This window comes from Erithacus rubecula (genome assembly GCF_903797595.1).
Source record: "Erithacus rubecula genome assembly, chromosome: 1".
Taxonomy (NCBI): domain Eukaryota; kingdom Metazoa; phylum Chordata; class Aves; order Passeriformes; family Muscicapidae; genus Erithacus; species Erithacus rubecula.
Window position 1 is genome coordinate 24,705,176 of NC_136658.1, and position 20,088 is coordinate 24,725,263.

At 43.7% G+C, this 20,088-nt stretch overlaps 2 protein-coding genes across 6 annotated transcripts in view; both read right to left on the reverse strand.

The window, feature by feature from the left end:
• Positions 1–2,132: 2,132 nt before the first annotated feature.
• Positions 2,133–6,329, reverse strand: TRIM45 (tripartite motif containing 45; the record flags this gene model as incomplete). The annotated part of the gene is given in 8 exon segments (XM_079316369.1): positions 2,133–2,655; positions 2,659–2,704; positions 2,706–2,861; positions 2,863–3,165; positions 6,071–6,089; positions 6,092–6,132; positions 6,134–6,281; positions 6,284–6,329. Coding segments are annotated over 8 exon segments (1,014 nt in total). The 3' UTR covers positions 2,133–2,400.
• A 1,673-nt stretch (positions 6,330–8,002) lies between these two features.
• Positions 8,003–20,088, reverse strand: part of SPICE1 (spindle and centriole associated protein 1) — a 28,196-nt gene continuing 16,110 nt past the window's right edge. For 2 of the 5 annotated variants that reach the window (XM_079306271.1, XM_079306274.1), the window contains exons 12-17: positions 19,587–19,811; positions 17,162–17,547; positions 15,697–15,868; positions 14,245–14,347; positions 13,837–13,924; positions 8,003–13,022 (exon numbers count right to left, since the gene is read on the reverse strand). In XM_079306271.1, the coding sequence (XP_079162397.1) occupies positions 12,969–13,022; positions 13,837–13,924; positions 14,245–14,347; positions 15,697–15,868; positions 17,162–17,547; positions 19,587–19,811 (1,028 nt within the window). In that variant the 3' untranslated portion in view covers positions 8,003–12,968. Of the gene's footprint in view, positions 13,023–13,836; positions 13,925–14,244; positions 14,348–15,696; positions 15,869–17,161; positions 17,548–19,586; positions 19,812–20,088 lie in introns of those variants that run through there. The other 3 variants (XM_079306272.1, XM_079306273.1, XR_013774332.1) reach the window with 3 other exon arrangements.

A 20,088-nucleotide genomic window follows, 5' to 3' on the forward strand; every position in this document is an offset into this window, starting at 1 on the left:
GAAATGTGTTTTGCAAAGGAAGGTATTCAGGGTGTCTGCTTCACCCAGGCAAGCAGCTGGAAGCAGCCAGCAGGGTGGCAATTGCTCTTCCAGGGGAGTGCCTCCTGCTCCTTATCACAATTGTCATTTCCCCAACTCTGGGTTGATAAGTGCCTTGCAAAGGTTGCACAAGCCAAATCTAGGAGTTTTGCTATGTTCCATCTCCTGTGCTCCAGCTCTGCACAGATAATTGCAAACTTGTGTCTGTGACTCCTACTTATGCTCAAACTGCCCCCAGATCTTCCCTTGATGAGCTGGGCACTCCCTTTGCTCCCGTATCACACCCAGCAGCACTGTGTCCCACATCATCTCCATGGAGAACATACAGAGCAGGTGAACGATACTCTGATTCCTGCTCCTATCAATGCCATGAGACTTTTCTGGGCCTTTCTGCAGATACATTACTAACTCACCTTGCCCTTACTTTGCAGACAGGATATAATGTGACTACAGTTTACATGGAGAAAGTGTAGGAGTTGCAAACGAAGAGTAGCTTCCAGAAGCATGACTGTGCTATGTGCACACATCCAAGGCTGGAATCCAGATGTGTATCCAACAGGGAGCCAGAAGCCATATTCAGATTGCCAAGCCTTTCTAAGGCATGACCACAAACCCTTTGGAATGTGCCCAAATGAGTAGCTTTAACCTCATCAAGAAGGATAGCAGAGACTGTTCCCCTGCAGAATAGGACACTTCTTGACCTTCCTGTGAGGCAACTGCTCAGACTGAGTTTCCCCTTATGGTATGTCCCCACGAGCCACAAGTCCTCAGAAGTATAGGCAGCAGATTCCCAGAATTTGCTCCTGTTTGAGCACAAAATAATTGCATACTCACCCCTGGGTGGAACATAAGCCACAGTTTTGTTTTCCCTCACCCCCATCCCTCAACTCCGACCCATCACACTGTTTGCTGGCAGCAAGGCTATGCAGGGATCAATCATACAGATCCTCATGGATCATTTGTGTTTCTGGAGCAGCCAGTAGCAGTGCCCTGAACTCCCAGGAGCTCACCTGGCTGCTCAGAGGGCCACTGTCCTGAGCAAACTCCTCTATGAGGTGTCACTGGGTGGCTCACACGAACACTCTGCACTGTCCTTCACTTGTGCACAGCATGACCAGTGGTGGCAGCCAGGGTGACCTCTGTGCCCGTGGCCACAGCCTTGGTACCCACCTGCAAGAGAAGAGGCACCAGCAGCTCAACTCAAAGTGGGCCAGAAGATCCTGGTGTGTTATAGGCTTTGGCCCCAGGACTTCTCTAAAATGTCCTGAGGAGAAATCAGCATATTCAGAGCCAAAATTGCTAGGGCTCCATAAAGAAAGAACAACTCATCTCAAAAGCTGGAGAAAGATGATGATTTCCATCCCCTTGCCTGTTGAATAAAGCAATACATAGGCATCCAGAACCCCATGCCAGCTGCTTTGGCTATGGCCAAAGACACTGATCAAGCACAGAAAAAGGAATAAGTCAGTTCTATCTTAAAAACACACAAAACACAAGATGACATATGCAGGTGAAGGACAGGGAAGATGGCTAGGATTAAACAAGTAAGGGAGTTGAACTCTTGGCCTAAACATGGAGTGAGGCTTCTCCAGAGTTGGCCACTGTGTAACACAGACTGGCAGAAAATTGCTTTAAATGTAAACCAGAGTTTGGCCTAGATTGGCCTGGTGTGTGGTTTTCACACACCCCCGCTACTGGAAGCTGCAATTACTATGCAAAGGAAGTCACACAAAGCCAGTTGCACTGCAAGGATTTGTAGCAACCTGCACATTGAAAAGGCAGAAGATGACACACTTACAAGCCAGATTATCCCATCAGATAAGAGCCCACAGAAATGGGGTAAATTCACAGCTTCAGCAAGCAATTACTTCCAGAAAACACCATTAAGAAGACAGAATATAAGCCAGACAGCTTTCAGCAACCCATGTAGCAAATGTATACAGTCAAGAAACTGAGTTAATGTGGAAAGCTCTACCCCACCAAGAGAAATCCAGAAATACCTCAGGCACACATCATCCTACATCATAGGTACACTTAAGGAAGAAAGGTACATTGGAACAGCTTGGACCACCAGCTATCATCATGTCCTGCTATTGCAGGTGCCATTCCCATCCCCTGAGTGAGCCCCCCTCATGCCTCAGCCCCATGCTGAGGCTGGTGATATTGTGGAAGGTAGTGCCACATGCTCTGCATGTCTGGATGAGAAAAGTTACCTGGCTCCTGCTCAGCACAGCTCCCATAGGCAGCCAATACAACCTCTGCCGGAGCTCTACCTCCACCCCTGGTCAACACCTGTACATCAGGGAGTCAACAGTACCAGGAGCTGCACACCATGTAGGTACAGAGAGCAGGGGGGTCACTTCAGGGAGCAGTGCACTCCCATTCAGATGCTGTATACAGCACCACATTACCTTCCCCATGCAGGGTACATCTGGCTGGATCAACCACTTTATCGAGGATGGCCCCAAAAACTTCATAGCCGCAACACTGTCCTGCCCTCTCGTGAGGAGAGAACTGGATCCTATCATCCACACTGGGATGGGTACTATAAACAGTGCTGTTGAGCTTTGTCAGACGGCTGGACACCACCCCTTTGGTGATGAGGATCTCCACATCTTAGCCGCTCATCAGCAAGTGCTCTGTGAACTCCACGCCTTCTCTCGTGCAGCAGCAACTGCTGCAGCTGGGCCTTCTGCAAGGGCAGCAGGTTTTCCTTCTGCACCTTCAAGTCCTCCAGCTGCTTCAGCAGCTGGTCTTGGTGCTCTTTAATTGCTTTCACATAGCCCCTGGCAAACAGGCAGATCTCTGTGGCCACAGCCTCTGCGTGACTGCCCATCAACCTGGCTCAGCACATCCTCCAGGGTGTCCATGTCCTGCTGGCTGCTCTTCAGCAGCTCCCGCAGGGCGTCTCCACGCTTGTGGATGAGACTGCTGGTGAAGTCAAAGGAGTGCTGACGGTGTCTGCGCAGAACGCACTCCCGGCACACGGGCTGCTCACACTGCTCACGGAACAGCTGGAGCTCCTCTGTGGGATGGGAGGGGCACAGGAGAGGCTTCCCAGCCTGGCTGCAGTCCTTGGTGTTCTCCAGCTCTGTCACAGCATGGGAGGCTGTTTTCTTCTGTCTCCTCGGCAGGAGTAACCACCAATCATTTTCTGCATGTTGGATACAAAATACAAAAACTGAGATCCTTTGCAAATGCCTATTTGCCACAGGCTGCAAGTCATAGTGTGCACTGCTCCCCGTCTCCACTGAAATTCTCAGAAAGGACTTGCACTCCCCTGAGAACTAGGCTCCACACAAAGGAGGAGCTCATTAGGGATTGATCTCAGGCTCCTGGAACCTCCCTGACTGCATGGTCAGTGTTATGAATAAGTCCTTCAGAGAAAGTTTTACCCTGCTCCCATTCCTGTTCCTGTCCCAGCTCCCCGCTCCTGTCCCTGCGGGACTGCCTCTGGCTCTGCTCCCGTCCCCATTCCTGATTCCGCACTCACTCCCTGTCCCTGCCGCCGGACCCATCGCCGCTCCTGCTCCTGTCTCTGCTCCCGTCCTTGGTCCTGCCCCGTCCCCGCTCCTGTCCCCGCGGGGCCGCTGTTGTCTCCAGTATCGCTCCCTGCTCCTGCCCCGTCCCCGCTCTCGCTGCCGCCCCCGACACCATTCCCGCTCCCGCTGCCCGTGGCTTCAGCCCTACACTGGGATCCCGAGCAGAGCAAGTGGTTTCACAGGGATAAAAAAAATTCCAGGGGACATCCCCCAGAGAAAGTTCTACAGCTGTTAAAGCTGTATGTTTTTATAAGGAAAATTAATCCACAAACGCCAGAGGTTTATGTCCAAAAAGGAGACAGAGGAGTCATTTTTGCTTTATTCGAATAAAGGGAGAGGCCATGGGGCATTCCCCTGGGATCTCTCGGATTTTTGGAGGATGCAGCCTGCTTTTATCCTAATTTCCCAGCCGCATTTCCCTCTCTCTTTCCCCACTGGCTGAGGTACTCGAGAGGCACAGACTTCCCGGAACGCCTGACACCTGACATTCCCCTCTAATATATAACCCTCCCTTTTAATTTTTAATTCTTGTAGAATTCATACTTCTCCCCCCGCCCCCCCCCCCCGCTCCCCAGCCCCCCCCTCCCCCCGTTGCTTGTTTCATCTTCTGTTACCCAGTTTCATTTACCAGAAAACCTACAGTTTGTTTGTAAAGGCAAATCTCTTTTTTTCCATTCATTAATCAGTGTAATCCCTCCCATTGTTTCTTTTATCTCTAGGTGCTAACTTTATCTACCAACAGATCTACAACTTATTTGTAAAGACAAATGTAACATTCCTCTCACTTGGATTGGACCTGTTATAACCCAGACATCCACCATGTCACAGGCCAGCACTAGAATATTTCCATTCTCTCCTGTTTTGGATATTGGAAGTTAGTTATTGAGAAGGATGTATGTAAATCACCGCTCTCCTTACTTGTCTCCTTCACTAATGACTCGTGGCAGTTGCGATGGGAGCTCCAAGCCATAAGCAAATACATACTCCAAGGACCAGGCTCTGCAGATGCTCTGATAACACAAAGTAACCTCACCACAGGCTCTTGTGCTCCTCCTTTTGCTTCCCACTAACCTCTCTTGGATACACCACATTTTCAAAGCCTTCCAGTGTTGCATGACTTCAGCCTAAGACCTTTCTCACTTGTTACGAGGAACACAAAGATGGCACTCAGAACCATAGAAACCTTCCCTACACACCAGGAAATCCTTTTAAAATGGTTTTCCTTAGCCCTTGTTCTGCTCTGATATCAACTAAATCAAGTGAGAGTCTGTAGATGCCAATGGGGTGAAACAATGATAGCAGTAAATACTATAGGAAGTGGGTGACATTTTCTGCTGCTTTTTCCCTTCCGCAGTTATCCCTGGCAGAGCAGCACGCTGCTATTCAAGGTCTCTTATCACTCTTCAGCAGCTCCACGGGGTATGAGCCATTAGCTAATTGGAATGGTATGATGAAAATTACACCCGCAGTGGAAAGGTAACTAAGAGCTTAAACATTTTCCCTGAAGGCGTGTGCAGGGGGTCAGGGCAGGGAGGAATATGTTTCGGTTCCTTCTGGGGAAAGAATTTGCTAATCAAGCAGAAAGGAGCAGCAAAAGTGGAGGGAACAGGCTGAGTTGCTTAACCTAGGCTGATGCTTCCCTGGCATGTGCTGTTGCGTGTTTTTCTGCCTCTGCTTGTCACCTCCTTGCTTCAGAAAGCCATTCAGGCTTTACATCACTTTTCTTCTATAGTGCTCACTATGCCTGGCTTACAGGCCACTGCATCCCTCTGCTCTTCAACTCCAAACTCTTTTGCAGTTACCTCTTCCTTCTGCAATAATTTCACAACATGTAACAGGCAAGCACATGGGTTGATCATCAGCAGGTAGCAACCATGCTAGGCAGGACTTCCACAGCTCTCCTTTCATTTTGCCTAGGGGTGCCTTCACACATACACACTGTAAATGGTCCTGGAGGTAGAGAGAGGTAGAGCGGCAGCTTAATTTCCCCATTTTCCTTTAGGAGATGTGCCTTTTCCAAAGTGGGACAGTACAGCATGTGAGGCTCTTGTCCTGCTAGTACTTGCCCATACTCATGCCTTTGCCCAGTAACACTAAACTGGGATGCAAACCAGCATGTGGACACCACTACAGGCAAAGGTGGCTTGATTTTGGACTTAATGGCCAATAACACGGTTGATAGACCTAGTCTCAGGAAGCTCAAGAAGTGTTTGGACAACACTCAAAGGCACGTGGAAGTCCTGGGGTTGTCTTGGGCCAGGACTTGGACTCCATGATCCTTTTGGGTCCCTTCCAAATCCAGTATGATTCTACACTAGCAGCTTGCTTGTCCCCGACTGCAGAACATCCTGCAATCATACTTCAGGCAGGGGTGGTGAGTAAAAACCCGGCGATAGTTCTTGCTCTGGCTCACTCCGAGTGGGTCCCTGCCCGCCGCCCCCCAGCCGCGGTGTGCCGGTGTCCCCGCCGGGCCTGCCGCCGCCCCTCACCTACGCGCCCGGCAGCAGAGCGGCAGAGGCGGACGCCGCGGCTCGGGCACCGACCGGCCGCACGCGGCTCCCAGCCGGGCAGTCGGGGGGAGCTGCCCCACGCCGCCGGCCGGCAGCGGCACCTCGGTGTGGCACACCGAGCACGGGACGGGGCGGGCGGCGCCCGGCGATCCGTCCGGCGGCTCGCACAGCGAGTGCAGGCAGCGCAGCGCAGCAGCCGCGGCGACACGCAGGGCTGGGCGCAGCGCGGGGCCGACATGCCAGCAGCCCCCTCTCGGACGGCTCCCCTCGGGAACGCCACGCACCACGGGCTCGTTCCCCGCCCCGGTGCCGCCCGCCCCTTGAGGAGCCACACTGTGAGGGGCGAAGGCGGCCGGAGAGGAGGATCTGGCGGCCCTCCTTATCCTCGTCCTCCTCACCGAGGCGCGGAGGGACGGGTCCGCTGCTCCCCTCCTCTGGCACCTGCGGGGCTGTCTCCGACGGTTGTACAGGAAACGGCCCCTTCCCCTCCCACCCCAGCGCCTGCAGATCACGTTTCCAGTTCAAAACTTCCATGTTTACCGCCTGATTGGCCTCTGCAGGCTTTGTGTCGGGCTGCTGGGCGCCTTCAGGCCTCGGTAGTTTTTCCTTCGAATTACTGGAAAACTAGCTGCACAGTTGTGAGCGAGAGCGGTGAAACTTTCACTAAGACAGTGCAAGGCTGCCAGGCTTCCCTGCGACTGCCACCAGCTGGCGGCTGCCTTCATTCACTGGAAATTAGGAATACTGCACAAGCCAGGGTTGGAAAGTCCAACGTCAGTGAAGCCCTGCATGATGGCCCTTGGACTTTGAGAGCATTACACGGTTGCTTCTATCAGTCTGATGTGTAAGCTCTTCAAAGACTGAAACCAATTTTCCTTGTTTTGAAAAAGCTCTTTAAAGTGTCCTCCAGTGTGCCACATTCAGCCCATAATAATTGAGCTTTTTACCAACTGCTCCATTAGTTTGCCCAGGACATTCAGTATCTTACCTGTCCCATCCTGCTGCCCCTTTTGAATAGCAATGTAATGTGAAAAGTATTTGTGACTTCTGGAGTTTCAGTTCCCTAAGTCAACCAGGAAGATCTCCAAGTCAGGTTTTCGTTTTTAGAACCAGAGAGTCCATGTACAGAGCATTGGATAAATATTTAATATCTTTATGTAGCACAAACAGATACTGTCCCTGTAACAGATGTTAATGCCACTCTGATGCCCAGTGGCTTAATACAGGAATCATCTTCTGATACACTCAAACATTTCTGTGTCTTTTATGTTGTAATACAAGATCAAAGTTTTAGGTCATAATGAAGTATCTACAATCTCAAAGCCAATCAAAAGAAGATGTTCCAAACAACCTTCTTCAGACTATTAGCAAGTGCAGTAGCTGCAGAAGTTAGAGGGGATAAAAACCACAGTAATTGCGAGACAAGATGACTTGATAGCAATATTCAATACTGTCACAAAGAAAGTGTGCTGGAGGAAAGAATAATAAATGGCCCTAAAAATAAAGAGTAAACACAGGTGTGGGAAGAAAACAGGAGAAGTGTCATAATGTCACCTTTGTGCAGAAAAGGTGAGCTACCTAGAGAAGAGCACCACCTTCTATCACTGCAGAGAGATGGTGGAATAAACCATGACTGGCAGTGGCAGAAGAAAGCTGAGGATCCAGCCCAGCTGATCTGAGCACCTGCCCTGGTTGGAGCACAGCTTGCTACTGAGTAACGTATTTATGAGCTAGCAGCACAAAGCAGGAGCACTCTTGGGATGATTAGAGGAAGTTGTGAAATGGGCTGAGGGAGCCCTGTGAGACTTGGGGAAAGAAAGGAAAGCAGAAATACAGAAAAAAAACCAAACCAAAACAAACAAACCCACAAAAACTAAACTAACCCAGACACACAAAACAGGAGCTGCATTAGTACAAACTCATTATTCACTTTGGTTACTTTCCCCATAATATTGCTTTCTTGGGTACTGTCAGTCAGTGGAGGAAGCCCCTGTGCCACTACATCCTAAACAGTGGAAGGCAACTTAATGCACATGTTAACTGGAGCCCTCTGAATATCTTCAATTAAGCACATTGGTCTGCAAAGCACTGCAAGAGAGAACCTCTCCCATCTTTGATTATTCACAGTTTGCTTTGTAACTGAACAAAATTTATGGATGAAAAAACAATGTGTTAATTTACAGACACTGAAGGACAATAAAGGAGTACAGTTACATAAATGAAGAAATGAAAATGTCATTAAAATTAAGCTAATGTTTTACTTTTGTCACAAGAATTGATGGATGGCTAATTATTCTCATTTGACCCAAGATTTACTTGAAATGAAGTCCTCTTTAAACTTGTTTTTCTGCCCCTATTGTCAATGGTATCTATCAGAGCCTCCCAGAGTAGTTGCTCTGGGTGATCTGTTCCTTCCCCACTGTACTTTTACTGCCAGCTCCTTCCTCTTTTTCTTGTTTATGTTTCTCATTTCCTATCATTAAGCACCAGATCATTACACTGAGATATGGAAGATTTGTTTCCTTCTCCCTTCTCGTTATGGACTTCTGACTAGTATTTCTATTGTATCTCCTAATTAGCCTCTTCTGGGGAAAGCTTTATGCTGCTTTCCCATTTATCTTTTTCTGAAGAAATATTGGTAAAACTTAATATATTATGTTCAAGAAAATCTTTAAAGCACAATTTCCTTCCTAGACTCGTGAGGGGTGTGGGTATAGCCCATTTATTAAATTTTGAATTGGATGCCTCATGCCTTCCCTATTTACTCTGATAATTTTAGACAGTTGTTTCTGGATATCCTGCCGTAAGAAACAAACTGAAAAAGTGGTGAAATGAAAGTCATTAATAAATAGGACTGCTGAAAAGTCCAAGATGACTTGTTGACAGAAATCTGAGAACTTGTCAAAGTGCCAGAGCTTTGCATAATGGCAGCCAGAGGAGTGTAGAAAATGACTTGGAGGAATTTACAAAGAAAAAAGGAGTAGAATATACTTTTAGCTTCTTTCCCGTTGATGAACAAGTCCAGTTTTGCTGTGAATTTGTCAGTCCTGGGAGCTACTGTGTTTCAGAGGCTGCTCTGAATGCAACAGAGCTGCCAGGCTTGTTCTGGGAATACTTGATGCATTGTTGCATGTTTTCACGCAAACTGTTTCCAGCTACAATGATGATAGCTCTTCCTCTTTATATCAGCCTCATCCAGAAACTTCAACAAAGCATTTACAAGCATCTCCCTGTTCAGGCAGAATCTCCTGCATTCAGCTAAAGATGCATTTGAAATTATGTGGCATTTGACTGGTGAGAGAAGCATTTCTGTAAGGCACAGAGGCTTGTGTCATCTGCAGCCCTCACTTCTGCTTCCAGCCTGATGCCCACAGACTCACCACACCCTGAGTAAAGAATTTCTTCCTAACATCTAACCTAAATTCCTTCTTTAGTTTAAAACCATGGATGTTTTAAAAGGAGGTACTAGCACATACTTGTGCTGGGCCTCAAAATACACACAAGTAAACTGCCCCAAGCCTCACATGACAAAATTTCTGCAAGCTGATGGCATGTGGTTAATGTAACAGCTGCAGCAGAAGGACACCACTGATTTCCTGCCTGGGAACACCACTTGGGACAAAGAGAGGAGATTTCTGTCCCAGGATTTCTCACTGATTTTCTATAAAGCATTTATAGGGGAACTCACTCTTCAGAGAAACACCTTCACTACCAAATATCTCCCTTTGCACATATACACACTCTTAAATTTGTTAGTAGCTTTTTCTCTTCAGGCTTGTGTTGAGCTCTGGAGACAAAACAAAACTGAATCTAAAGTTACCTCATTTAACATAAGCCCATGTATCTTCATTTTCATGCTGGACTCCAAAGTACATTTCTGTCAGCTGCTATACATCAAACATACATCATACTTGTAGTCCAGCATGACTTCAGCCACTGCAGTATGACCTGGGAGAGGTGAAGGAGGAAGGCAGCCAAACAGCACTCCTGGCAGCATAAACCTCTGCCACTCACTGACTAATGGAAGGCACAAAGTCATCACACACAGGCTTGGCTTGACCCTAAAGTAGCAAACAGGAAGTGGATAGGGCATGGAGATGTGATAACAATTGAAACGGAAAGAAAGCAGCAAAACTAATCTCCCTTGTCCTCCAGATTTGCAACAGGAAACATGAGTTTGAAGTGGTCAAGCACTATCCCTTTCAGTTGGTAGCAGCTCTTTGAAGACCAAAGCAGCTGCAGGCTTTGTGCAGACTTGCCCTTGCTGTGGCTTCTGACCAGACATTCCTGCTTTCTCTGCCTCCCTACAGCTTTCCAGCCACCTGCTGCCACTTTCAGCTTTCTGCTGCCACTTTCAGCTTTCTGCTGCTATATATATTCTTTTTAATCTCTCCTGAATCCTGCCTACATTTTCTGAAGGGAAGATGAAACTGGATTTTTTCCAAGGAGGCTTTTCTAAGGAAACAAGTTCTTTGTGATGTCAGGCACTGATCTTTTTCAGCTTCCCTTCAGCCATTTGAAAGAGGGAAGTGATTTGAAAGGCTCTAAGTTTCCACACGCAAAAGATCACAGAATCACTGAATACTCAGAGTTGGAAGGGAACCACAAGGATCACTGAATTCCAACTCCTGGCCCTGCACAGGACAGCCCTAAGAATGACAGTGTAGCCGAGAGTATTGTCCAATCACTTCTTGAACTGTCAGGCTTGGTGCTATGCCCACTTAATACTGATGCTAAGACAAATGGAATTGTTTTGGTTTTTTTCTTTCCCTTTATTGCTGGGACCATAAGACAGAACAATATTACAGTAGGGTATTTCACTGAGATAGAACTAAGAATAAAAAAATGTGGCTTTGCTGCAGGGCAGCAAGGGCAGAGAATTCACTTTGATGGCACTTGTGGTTAGTATGAGGCCTGACCAAGTATACTTTTATGCATATATGTACAAAGAAATATAAAATCTGATTGCTTGTAACAGGTATGCAGGAAGACTAGCTCCCTGCAGGAGCCAGGTGTCAATCTAATGAGAATCAGCATTTTGTTTCAGACAGCTACAGGCCATCCTGCTTATCAAGCAGCAAAGTTGAGTTGGTGAGTCAAATTCTAGCAACAGCTGCAGTTTTTGTTTCTTGGTCTAGAACAGACAAAAAACCAATCCCCACCCTCCCATAAAACTCACAGCACTAGCAGTTTCTCAGACACTGCCTTGAGCTTTGCTAGCCTTCAGCATTCCAGCAAACACTTCCATGACATCCCAGGGGCAGCTGATTTCCAGTCATGGAACACTGTGTGATCCCAGCCTGGACCACAGGAAGTCACAGGCTGTGGAGGAGGTAGTGAGAGGTGACTGGAGACATCTGGAGTGGAAGTGTCTCTTCCACCTTGAAACTTCCAAGTTAAAGAAAATAGACTACTCAAAGGATTCATTCCAATCCTGTATCCTAAAAGGAATTCTCAGATTAATTACAGAGCATTTGTAGCAAACATTAGCAGAGGCAACAGCATTAACCTGTGGCACTGTGGTTATGTAGTTCCCATCCCAACTGTGGCATTCCTGTCTCCTCATGAGTTGAGAGATTTCTTCCAAGCAATTTTAACTGTTATTTCACAAACTACTGAAATATAAACCTTCTTCACTTCCCAAAGTTAACACTGGAAAAATAAACCATGACAGTATCAATGAATATTTGAGCATATCCTCTTTTGAATCCCACTTTTTTTTTTATTTTCTAGATCTGCTTAGAGGAACCCTTCCTTTACAAAGAAAGCAAAACAAAATAATATTTTCTCAATTCTCCTAAAACTGTACTGACTGAAAGGACAAAGGATGGCTCCACCCTATTGCTATATTTAGGAGGAAATTCCACAGTTAAAAAAAAAGTCTGGTTTTGATACTTGCAGCTATTTTCTTTCCCAGACTTGCAAATTATTTTCATTTTCTAGATCTCCACCATAAATGTTTTAGGCAAGGTTTACTAAAAGACAAGGAACAGATAACAAAGCATTTTTGCACAGTCTTACATTTTATAGGTAATCATTATTAGTAAAATAATGACTACTTTAAAAAGTCAAATAAAACCAATATAAGAACCATGGTCATTAGAAAATTACATAAACACACGGCAACCAGCTTAATACAATTATATGTGTCAGTTTTCTGTTATATCAGAGCACATACTTTAGTACATAGTGAGTAAAGATTCTGAATTAAACTTTAACTTAAACTGATTTAAACTTAAACTTAAAATAGTCACTTTGTATTTACTATAAAAATATTAAATTAGATTTTTGAAAAGCAATCCTCCAGTCCAGATGCAATCTCTAACATGCTAACTGCACAGAAAACACAACTTTTGGAAGGAACTGTACATAACAGAAGGAATAAATTTTCCCTGATGCAAATCCTTACCCTCCAGAAACAGACCGGCTTCCTAATCTCCAGGTTCCTTTTCAACACAAGTACCTTCCCTCATATCACTCCCTCCTGATATTTTATTCCCATATCTTGTGGAAATAAACACTCCAGAAAGTTTTGCAGGCAATTTCTAAAACCTCCTGCTTTCAGTGTACCTAACAGAGGTGTCAAGGTGCTGACTTGTAAAGCTCCAGCAGCCTGAGTTTACCACCTCAGAAAAGAATTTTTGATGAAAAGGTGCAAGGTCACAGCAGTGTGTCCAGCTCAGAAACTCATTCCCAGGGCTTCCTAGATTGCTCTGTAAGGCACAAATACAATAAACATATTGCACACCTTTTCACATTAATGGCACCAACATGAAAACACTTCAGAGTTAAACTGTACATCTGGAGAGAGAGATTGTGATTTATTTGTAGTTCATTAAAAATATTTTAAAAATACAGGACTTGAGCTCAGCCTCCTTTACATAACATGCATTGACAATGCAAACCATCCTTCTTCTTTTTGCTTTTCTACCTGTAAAAAAAAGAAACCAGTTGAGATTCAGACACAGCAAATTTCCCATAGACTTGTGATAGGATTGTTGTCTGCCTTTAACATCATGGAAGGAATCACATCACCAACTTCAAGACATATCTACCTCAATTTCAAATTTCCCTTCTAGGGATGTTTAGTTTCCAGTAAGGATAGGAAATCCTGGATCCTAACTCTCTTTTCTTTATCAGTATTTATTTAGGTTATCTTGGGCACCAGGAAATAGGTTATTAATATAATAAATAGTTATTAAAGCCTATAAAGAGCTCTTGTGACTGGTTTATAAGTCTGTACCACTGCAGATCTCCCTGTGAAAGTATCTTACTGCAGACTAACCTTTTCTTTGCACATCACAAGTCAGAAATCTAGACTGGAGCCTCCTCTTTACATTTGGATTTATTCATCCTTCAGCAACTGACTTGTTCAACAGCTAGGTAAGAGATTGCTTGCCTGCTGACTGTGGCTTTACCAATACATGATAATGGTGACTTGAGATTCTCTGGAGACACCAGAGAAAGAATTCCAAAGGTTTTCAATTCTAACACACAAAGATGCCATAGGAGAAAAGGGATGCTTGCTGGTAAACAGCTCTGTGGCAGAAAATAATGAGTGTCACTAGTTCTCAGGTCTCTTCTTACCAATTGTCTCTAATCTAACCTGTCACAAATTGATTAAAAATAGCCTTGGGATATTTATAACAAGATAGAGCTCTCCTCCCTTCATCCATCTTACAATGATCTTTTCCCTTTTATGACAACATACTAAAATTTTCTGTCTGAAGACTTTTCAGTCTCACCTTTGGTCTTTGGCTGACAGAAGTTAATTTGGCACTTTCTGTTGTGGCACTTAAAGGTGAGCTAGGTTTGCTGGAGTCTCCTATAGACCTGGAAATATTCCAAATAAGATTGAAAAAGTAAAAAATGGAAGTGACTATTAGAATATTATCTCTGATCCTGAATTAGGACTCATTATCAATCTTCAACACTTGTCATCTGTCTTGTGTCAGATTGCAGATATTTTAGATACAAAGGAAGTTGTGAAAACGCTATTAGACCTTTGTCCCACTCACAGAGTTTAATGTGAGAAAGTAAGGGAAAATCCACAAAGCCAAAAAAACCATAGCAATTTCTCCATTGTGTTCAATTTCTGCTGCATGGGTAATTAAGATACTACAAATATGAAACAGTAAAGGGTGAACTATTACCTTTTTATACTGGTCATACTGGCATGGGGAGCACTGTCATTCTTGGAGCTGTCCACAGCCACTGCCACGGGAACAGGGATTTCAACTGTCTTCCTTGCATTTTCTAGCAATAAATAATTGCTTGATTCCAATGAGAACGCAGCAACATTGCACGAAATTAATTTTGTTATACCATTTTTTCCAGAGGCATCACAACCTCTTCCCAATTGCACAGATATACAGACCAGAAATAAAATATCAGGTTAAACATCAACCTGACACCCATTTTTTTGAAAATGGCTGACAATGAAAGCAGAGACACAGAGCAACTACAGACAATGCTATATAGACAACCTATATAGAATGATTCTTCTACAATTAAATTTTCTGTGCTTTTTGCAATTAGAGGTTTAGAGACTTCTCTTATCTCTTTTCCTTTAAGATTTTACTTACCATGCTGAAGTTACATTACAACGGCCAAACAAGCATTGAAAGTGTTATGACTCAACCCAGGAGTCACTGTCTAGGCCCCTGCATACAAATGCTCAGACACTGGTCCCTTCTCCCTCTCTCCAAGTCCTTCCCCCTTCATACATCCTCTGTGGTTTCACAAGGGAAAAGGACAGGTGTCCCAGACAAAGCATGTGTACATGGTCACATGCAGTTCTGCTTGTAATGACAATGACTCCATGAAAAGATAAAGCAGCCCTGACCTCCTGCAAAATAACTTTTTTATAGTTACATACAGCAGTAAATCTATGAATCTTGAACCAGCAAGTATATTCCCCAAGCTAAATTGCTTCTACATGACTGGAAGCTCCAGTTATTCCTTTTATTACCATGGGCAGTACCTGAGCAAGACAGTCTGATGGAAAGAAGTACCCAAAAGACAAAAACTGAAATGTGGTTGAGAATAGGATAACCATTCTGCAATGAGTTTAAGAAGCCTGATGTAAATATTTTAGTCTTTTTTATTCAAGATTCTGCATGATAGAAGACTGATTAAAAAGCCCAGTGCTGCCCACCAGAGACTATCACAGAACCAATTAAGTTGAAAAAGACAGATGTGAGATCAACCTTTTAACATCACCTTGTCAAACAGACCAAGGCACTGTGTGCTACATCCAGTCTTTCCTTAAGCACCTCCAGGGATGGTGACTCCACCACCTCTCTGTGCAGTCCATTCCAATGCCTGACAACCCCTTCTGTGAAGAAGCTCCTACTAATGTCGAAACTGTTCTTCAGACAAGAACATAGCAAAGAGCAGGCTTAACATTAAGCACAGTAATTACTAAGAATATAACTTTAGCAGATGCATTTTTAGCTCTCTGAAGTAAGGAGTGTTTTTACCACACAGTCATTAACAGCAAGTGCACTGCTGACCACAACCACTAAGGCAGTAAGATAAGGACTCTCCAAAGGAGAAAAACACTGTCTTACTAGTTCTTGTTTCTCCTGAAGCTGGGTACTTACCAGTGTAACTCAGGGATGGGGTTGGAAAAGGAGACAGCATTGGAGGGACCATGTTAGAAGCAGCTGATTTCTGCTGGTCTATCAACTGCAACAGTTTATCTCGTGCTTCAGTACTCTGGCGATTCAGCTCCGCTATTCTTTCCTCCAAGCTCCTTGATACCATGAGATGACTCTAGTTAGATAATGGAATAATTACTTCCAATGAAAAATGTACAAATTTTCACCCTCAAGGAGGGCATACAATATATTTCAACTACTTCTAGTTTTCAACCTGAAAGTGAACATAATTTTGTAGAATTTCTATGAAAAATCTGATTCTGGCCCTTTTACCATCCTATATCTAAGTCCTCAACTCATTAACAGTAAAATATTTTATACTGGTCTTCCCTCAAGCAGGAAAAATACAGCTGTTGTCCATATAATTTGAGAAAGAAAAACCCAAATCAAAACGAATAAACACCCAGCAATTAACTACAATTAAGAATATACTTAATCAGACACACATACAGGAGGGTGTGAGGAAGCAAAGCAGGTTTCTAGCAGAAGTGTCCTTCTCATCTTTAAGCCAGGTTTTCATTGCTTTGACCTCTTCCCCTCCCTCTCACAAATCACTTCTACAGAAACAACACTAAGAGTTTGCATCATCTTGTACAACCAAATGACTAAATATTACACAACATAACCCAGTGTGGAAAGTGACAACACTCTCAGCCTACAATTACGTGAAGAAATTAAAAATCTTCAGGATCCTTAATTTAACAGTCAATCCACCACTGTGATAGAAGACAATAGCAAGAGGAGGGATGTTTTTGTGATGTTAACTTCGCACATAGGGATCCTACTGAGTAACTGCTTAGTTGCAGGTCAATTTTTTTTCCACTTAAACTGGAGCCTTCAAGGTCTCTCTTTCCCAAAAATCTTTGGATTTTCACAGAAGAGGACTGACAAGACAGACCCAACAAGCACACACACTACAATCAAACACTTGCAAAAGATGTATTTGCACTAACTTGAATCTCATCTGCTTTAGGGTCAGAGTAGCAGAAGAGGTCTATGTCATGGCTTTTAATATGCATTTACACATATTTAAAATGCATAGATTTATTTATTTAAAATGCATAAATACGCATTGGCAAGAAGTTGTGGGTTGGTGCAGTGCTTTCACTGCTAATGGTATCCAAACTACAAGAGCTTGGATCACCTTGCAACACCACCTCCTCCTTTTGCAGCATAACCTTAGAAATGTGTTGCACACTCTTCAGAACCCATGTACAACATAGGCCTGATATGAGAAACTACTGCTGATCTGCTTATAGAATAATAATTTAAAAAAAAAAAAAATCACAAGTCTCCAAGCAAACAAATAGTAACTGACAACATGAAAGACAAGAAAGCACCAGTAAACTACGGGAAAGCACATTGGCAAAAAAGGAGATCCAGACTTCCTCTTCTGTTAAATTCTGACCTGTCCTTGTGAAGAGTCTGGACTAGGATCTGCATTTTTTATCAGACCTGGCTGATGTAGACAATCACTTTTGTCTCCAGGGACACTTCTGAATTTGCTCAGTTGAGCTTTAATGAGAGCATTCTGCTGCGTGAGCTCAGCTATCTGTCCCAGCAGATCACCACTTTGAAGGAACTCTTCAGCTGTTCTGTTTTTTCCAGTGTCACCTGGGCAGGACAGATGGATTTTCTCATGGGAACTCTCCAAGTTTTTGTCTGAAGGAGGAATTAGCTGCCTTCGAGGGATAGGGCAGTTTTTCTCAGTTGTGCCCTGTGTCCCAAGGGAAGAAGGTAAGCTCCTTTCCTTGCATGGCTCTCTTTCAGTAGACTGGGAAATGGCTGCAAACACTACAAACATAAAATAAAGGAACAGTAAGGAAAGTGACATGTGATCCTCACTGAGGAAACTAACAGTGATTTTATTGCATCAGATTACTAATAAGCAGGAATTTGAATAATAACATCTGGCCTGAATGGTGTTATGGTACAGATCAAAACCACTCCCTGCAATATCCTGCTGTAAGAACTCACCAAGTGAGTATATCCCATTGCAAACAGTCTTACATTTAAATGATTTAATTAGAGATTGACAGAGAAGTCACTAAGAAAATAAATTATTTTGAATTTCTTAGCTGACAGATCAAATACTACTTCTTAGTCCTCCATTTTCCAAAATTCAAATACCTTACCTGATAAACTAAGTTTTTGTTTAAGTTCTGGTATTTATATTGGGTTATTAAGAAAACTTTTAGGATCCTAGAACAAAGAAAAAAAACAAAACCAAAAACAAACACAAGACTTTGGGCAAGATAATAAACTAACTACTTAGCCCTAAAGAGGAAGCACTGTGGCCAACAAATGCAGTCAGATATTTTTTTGTGGTAATCAAAGATAACCCACCACAGAGACATGACTACAGCTACAGCACTGTCTGCTGCTACATTCTAAGTACAAGTTGACTTTTGTGACCAAAACCAGATTTTCTATGATTCATACACCAAACAGACCATTCCTTCACAAGCTTTAGTTTTTGCCTCTTGAGCAGAGATGAACACTTAAAAATTTACACTCAAGTGTGTTTTATGAATCTTTGAGCACAAAGAAACATTCATTAAGTTTAACATTTGTTGGGCCATTTAGCATCAGTCTTAAGAGAATAATATATTTTAGAAAAAATGTTGGAATACAGTTCAGCATTGCTGTTTCAAATGACAGAAGACATCTGACAGCTCTGAATGGGAACTGAAACCAGACATTACTCTTTGTAGAACAAGACCTTTAATTCATTTCCTCCAGATCATGTATGTACCTCCTCACAGCACAGCAGCTCAACAAGTGGCTGAATTAGATATAAACTTCCAATTGCCCAGCCAACTCCTTAAAAATCAAAAGGACTTCTGGTTATTTTTCTGACTTGAAAAAGGCTTACAAAATAACAGCTGAAAGGGAGGAAAAAAGAGGAAAACCCCAAAACCCAGTCCTATACCCTCTTTCTAGTCAGCCACCATCAATCTGACCACAGATTTAACTATCCTACTATCAACAAGGATGTTATCCAGGGCCCTGGCACGTTCAGTGGGATGCGTGTGCTTACAGTGACAATTGCAGCAGGAAACAGCTCAGTTTTACAATCAGAGTGCTTCCTTCTCCTCACTTCAGTAAGGATAAATAAGAAACACCTTCCCTAATCATCCTGATGAACTTTCTTCCTCCCATGAACCAGAACTGAGCTACCAACCTAAAAAACTCAAAGCCTATGGATATTGAGACAAGAGTGAGCTACCTGGTTATCTGGCACCACATAATTTCATCCAAGATTTCCTCAACTATTTCCTGTGTATTAAATGAAACTCAATGGGAACCTGGCTCCAACAGCTTCCAAAAACCCCTTTGCTGGGAAGATTGGCTCAAAGCAGAAACACACAACCTAAAGACATCCTGGTGTGTCTGCAACACACATTGAAGAAACAGAGAAGTTCCGGCTTCAGTGGTCCCACCATTAAAGGTGATGGGGGCTAGATTACACCATCAGCAGATGGAAACCTGAAACAATGTGCTGCAGGTCATCAACAAAATGCTTCAGCAATACGATACACAGATACAATAATCAAAATGAGTGAAGAGTAAAAACATCAGTCTGGATTGCCACTGACAGGACTGCTGCCAGGAGATGGAAAACAGGAAGTGTAAAGGCTCTCTACCAACAGGCACAGTAATAAAAGAAATGTGTATCTGGATGCAGCAGTAGGAGATTCCAGCAATAGGGCCAGTAAGTTTAGGCATAGATTAAACATCTTCCATGGAAAACACACCTTCAAAGGTAGTGAGAGATTGAAACAGTAACATACAACATGAACTCAAGTGTAATGCAGTCAGAGAGATCTCACCATTCTGGAGGGAAGATAATCCCTGACTGCTCTTCTGCTGTGGTGGTGACAACAGCACAGCTGGCTGGAAGATGTGAGCTGGAAAATTTCTACCAGATCTCATATCACCTGAGGAACCTGGCTGTGAGTGCAACATGAAAGGAAGCTCTTCCTGTGGAAATTTCAAAGTATTTTCCCTATTGCCTGCATCAGTCCTGGGCTCAGAGTAGGTCAAATCAGGTTTTTCTAAAGAAAAAGACAAAGCAGGGCTAAAAGTTAAACAAATGAACAAAACAAAACTAAAAAAGGAACAAAGTTACTTATAGTGAAATAGCAATGTAGGAAAAATATCAATAACAACTCTTACATTCAGATACCTGAAAAGACAGACTAGAGTATGTTCTGCACATACTCCTACCCTTCTTCTGATGCCCAGGTACAGAATTATTTCACTCAAGAAAATTATAAATCTTTACTGGCTGTAATAGCAAGAAGAACCCTTACACAAAGCCTCACAATTTCA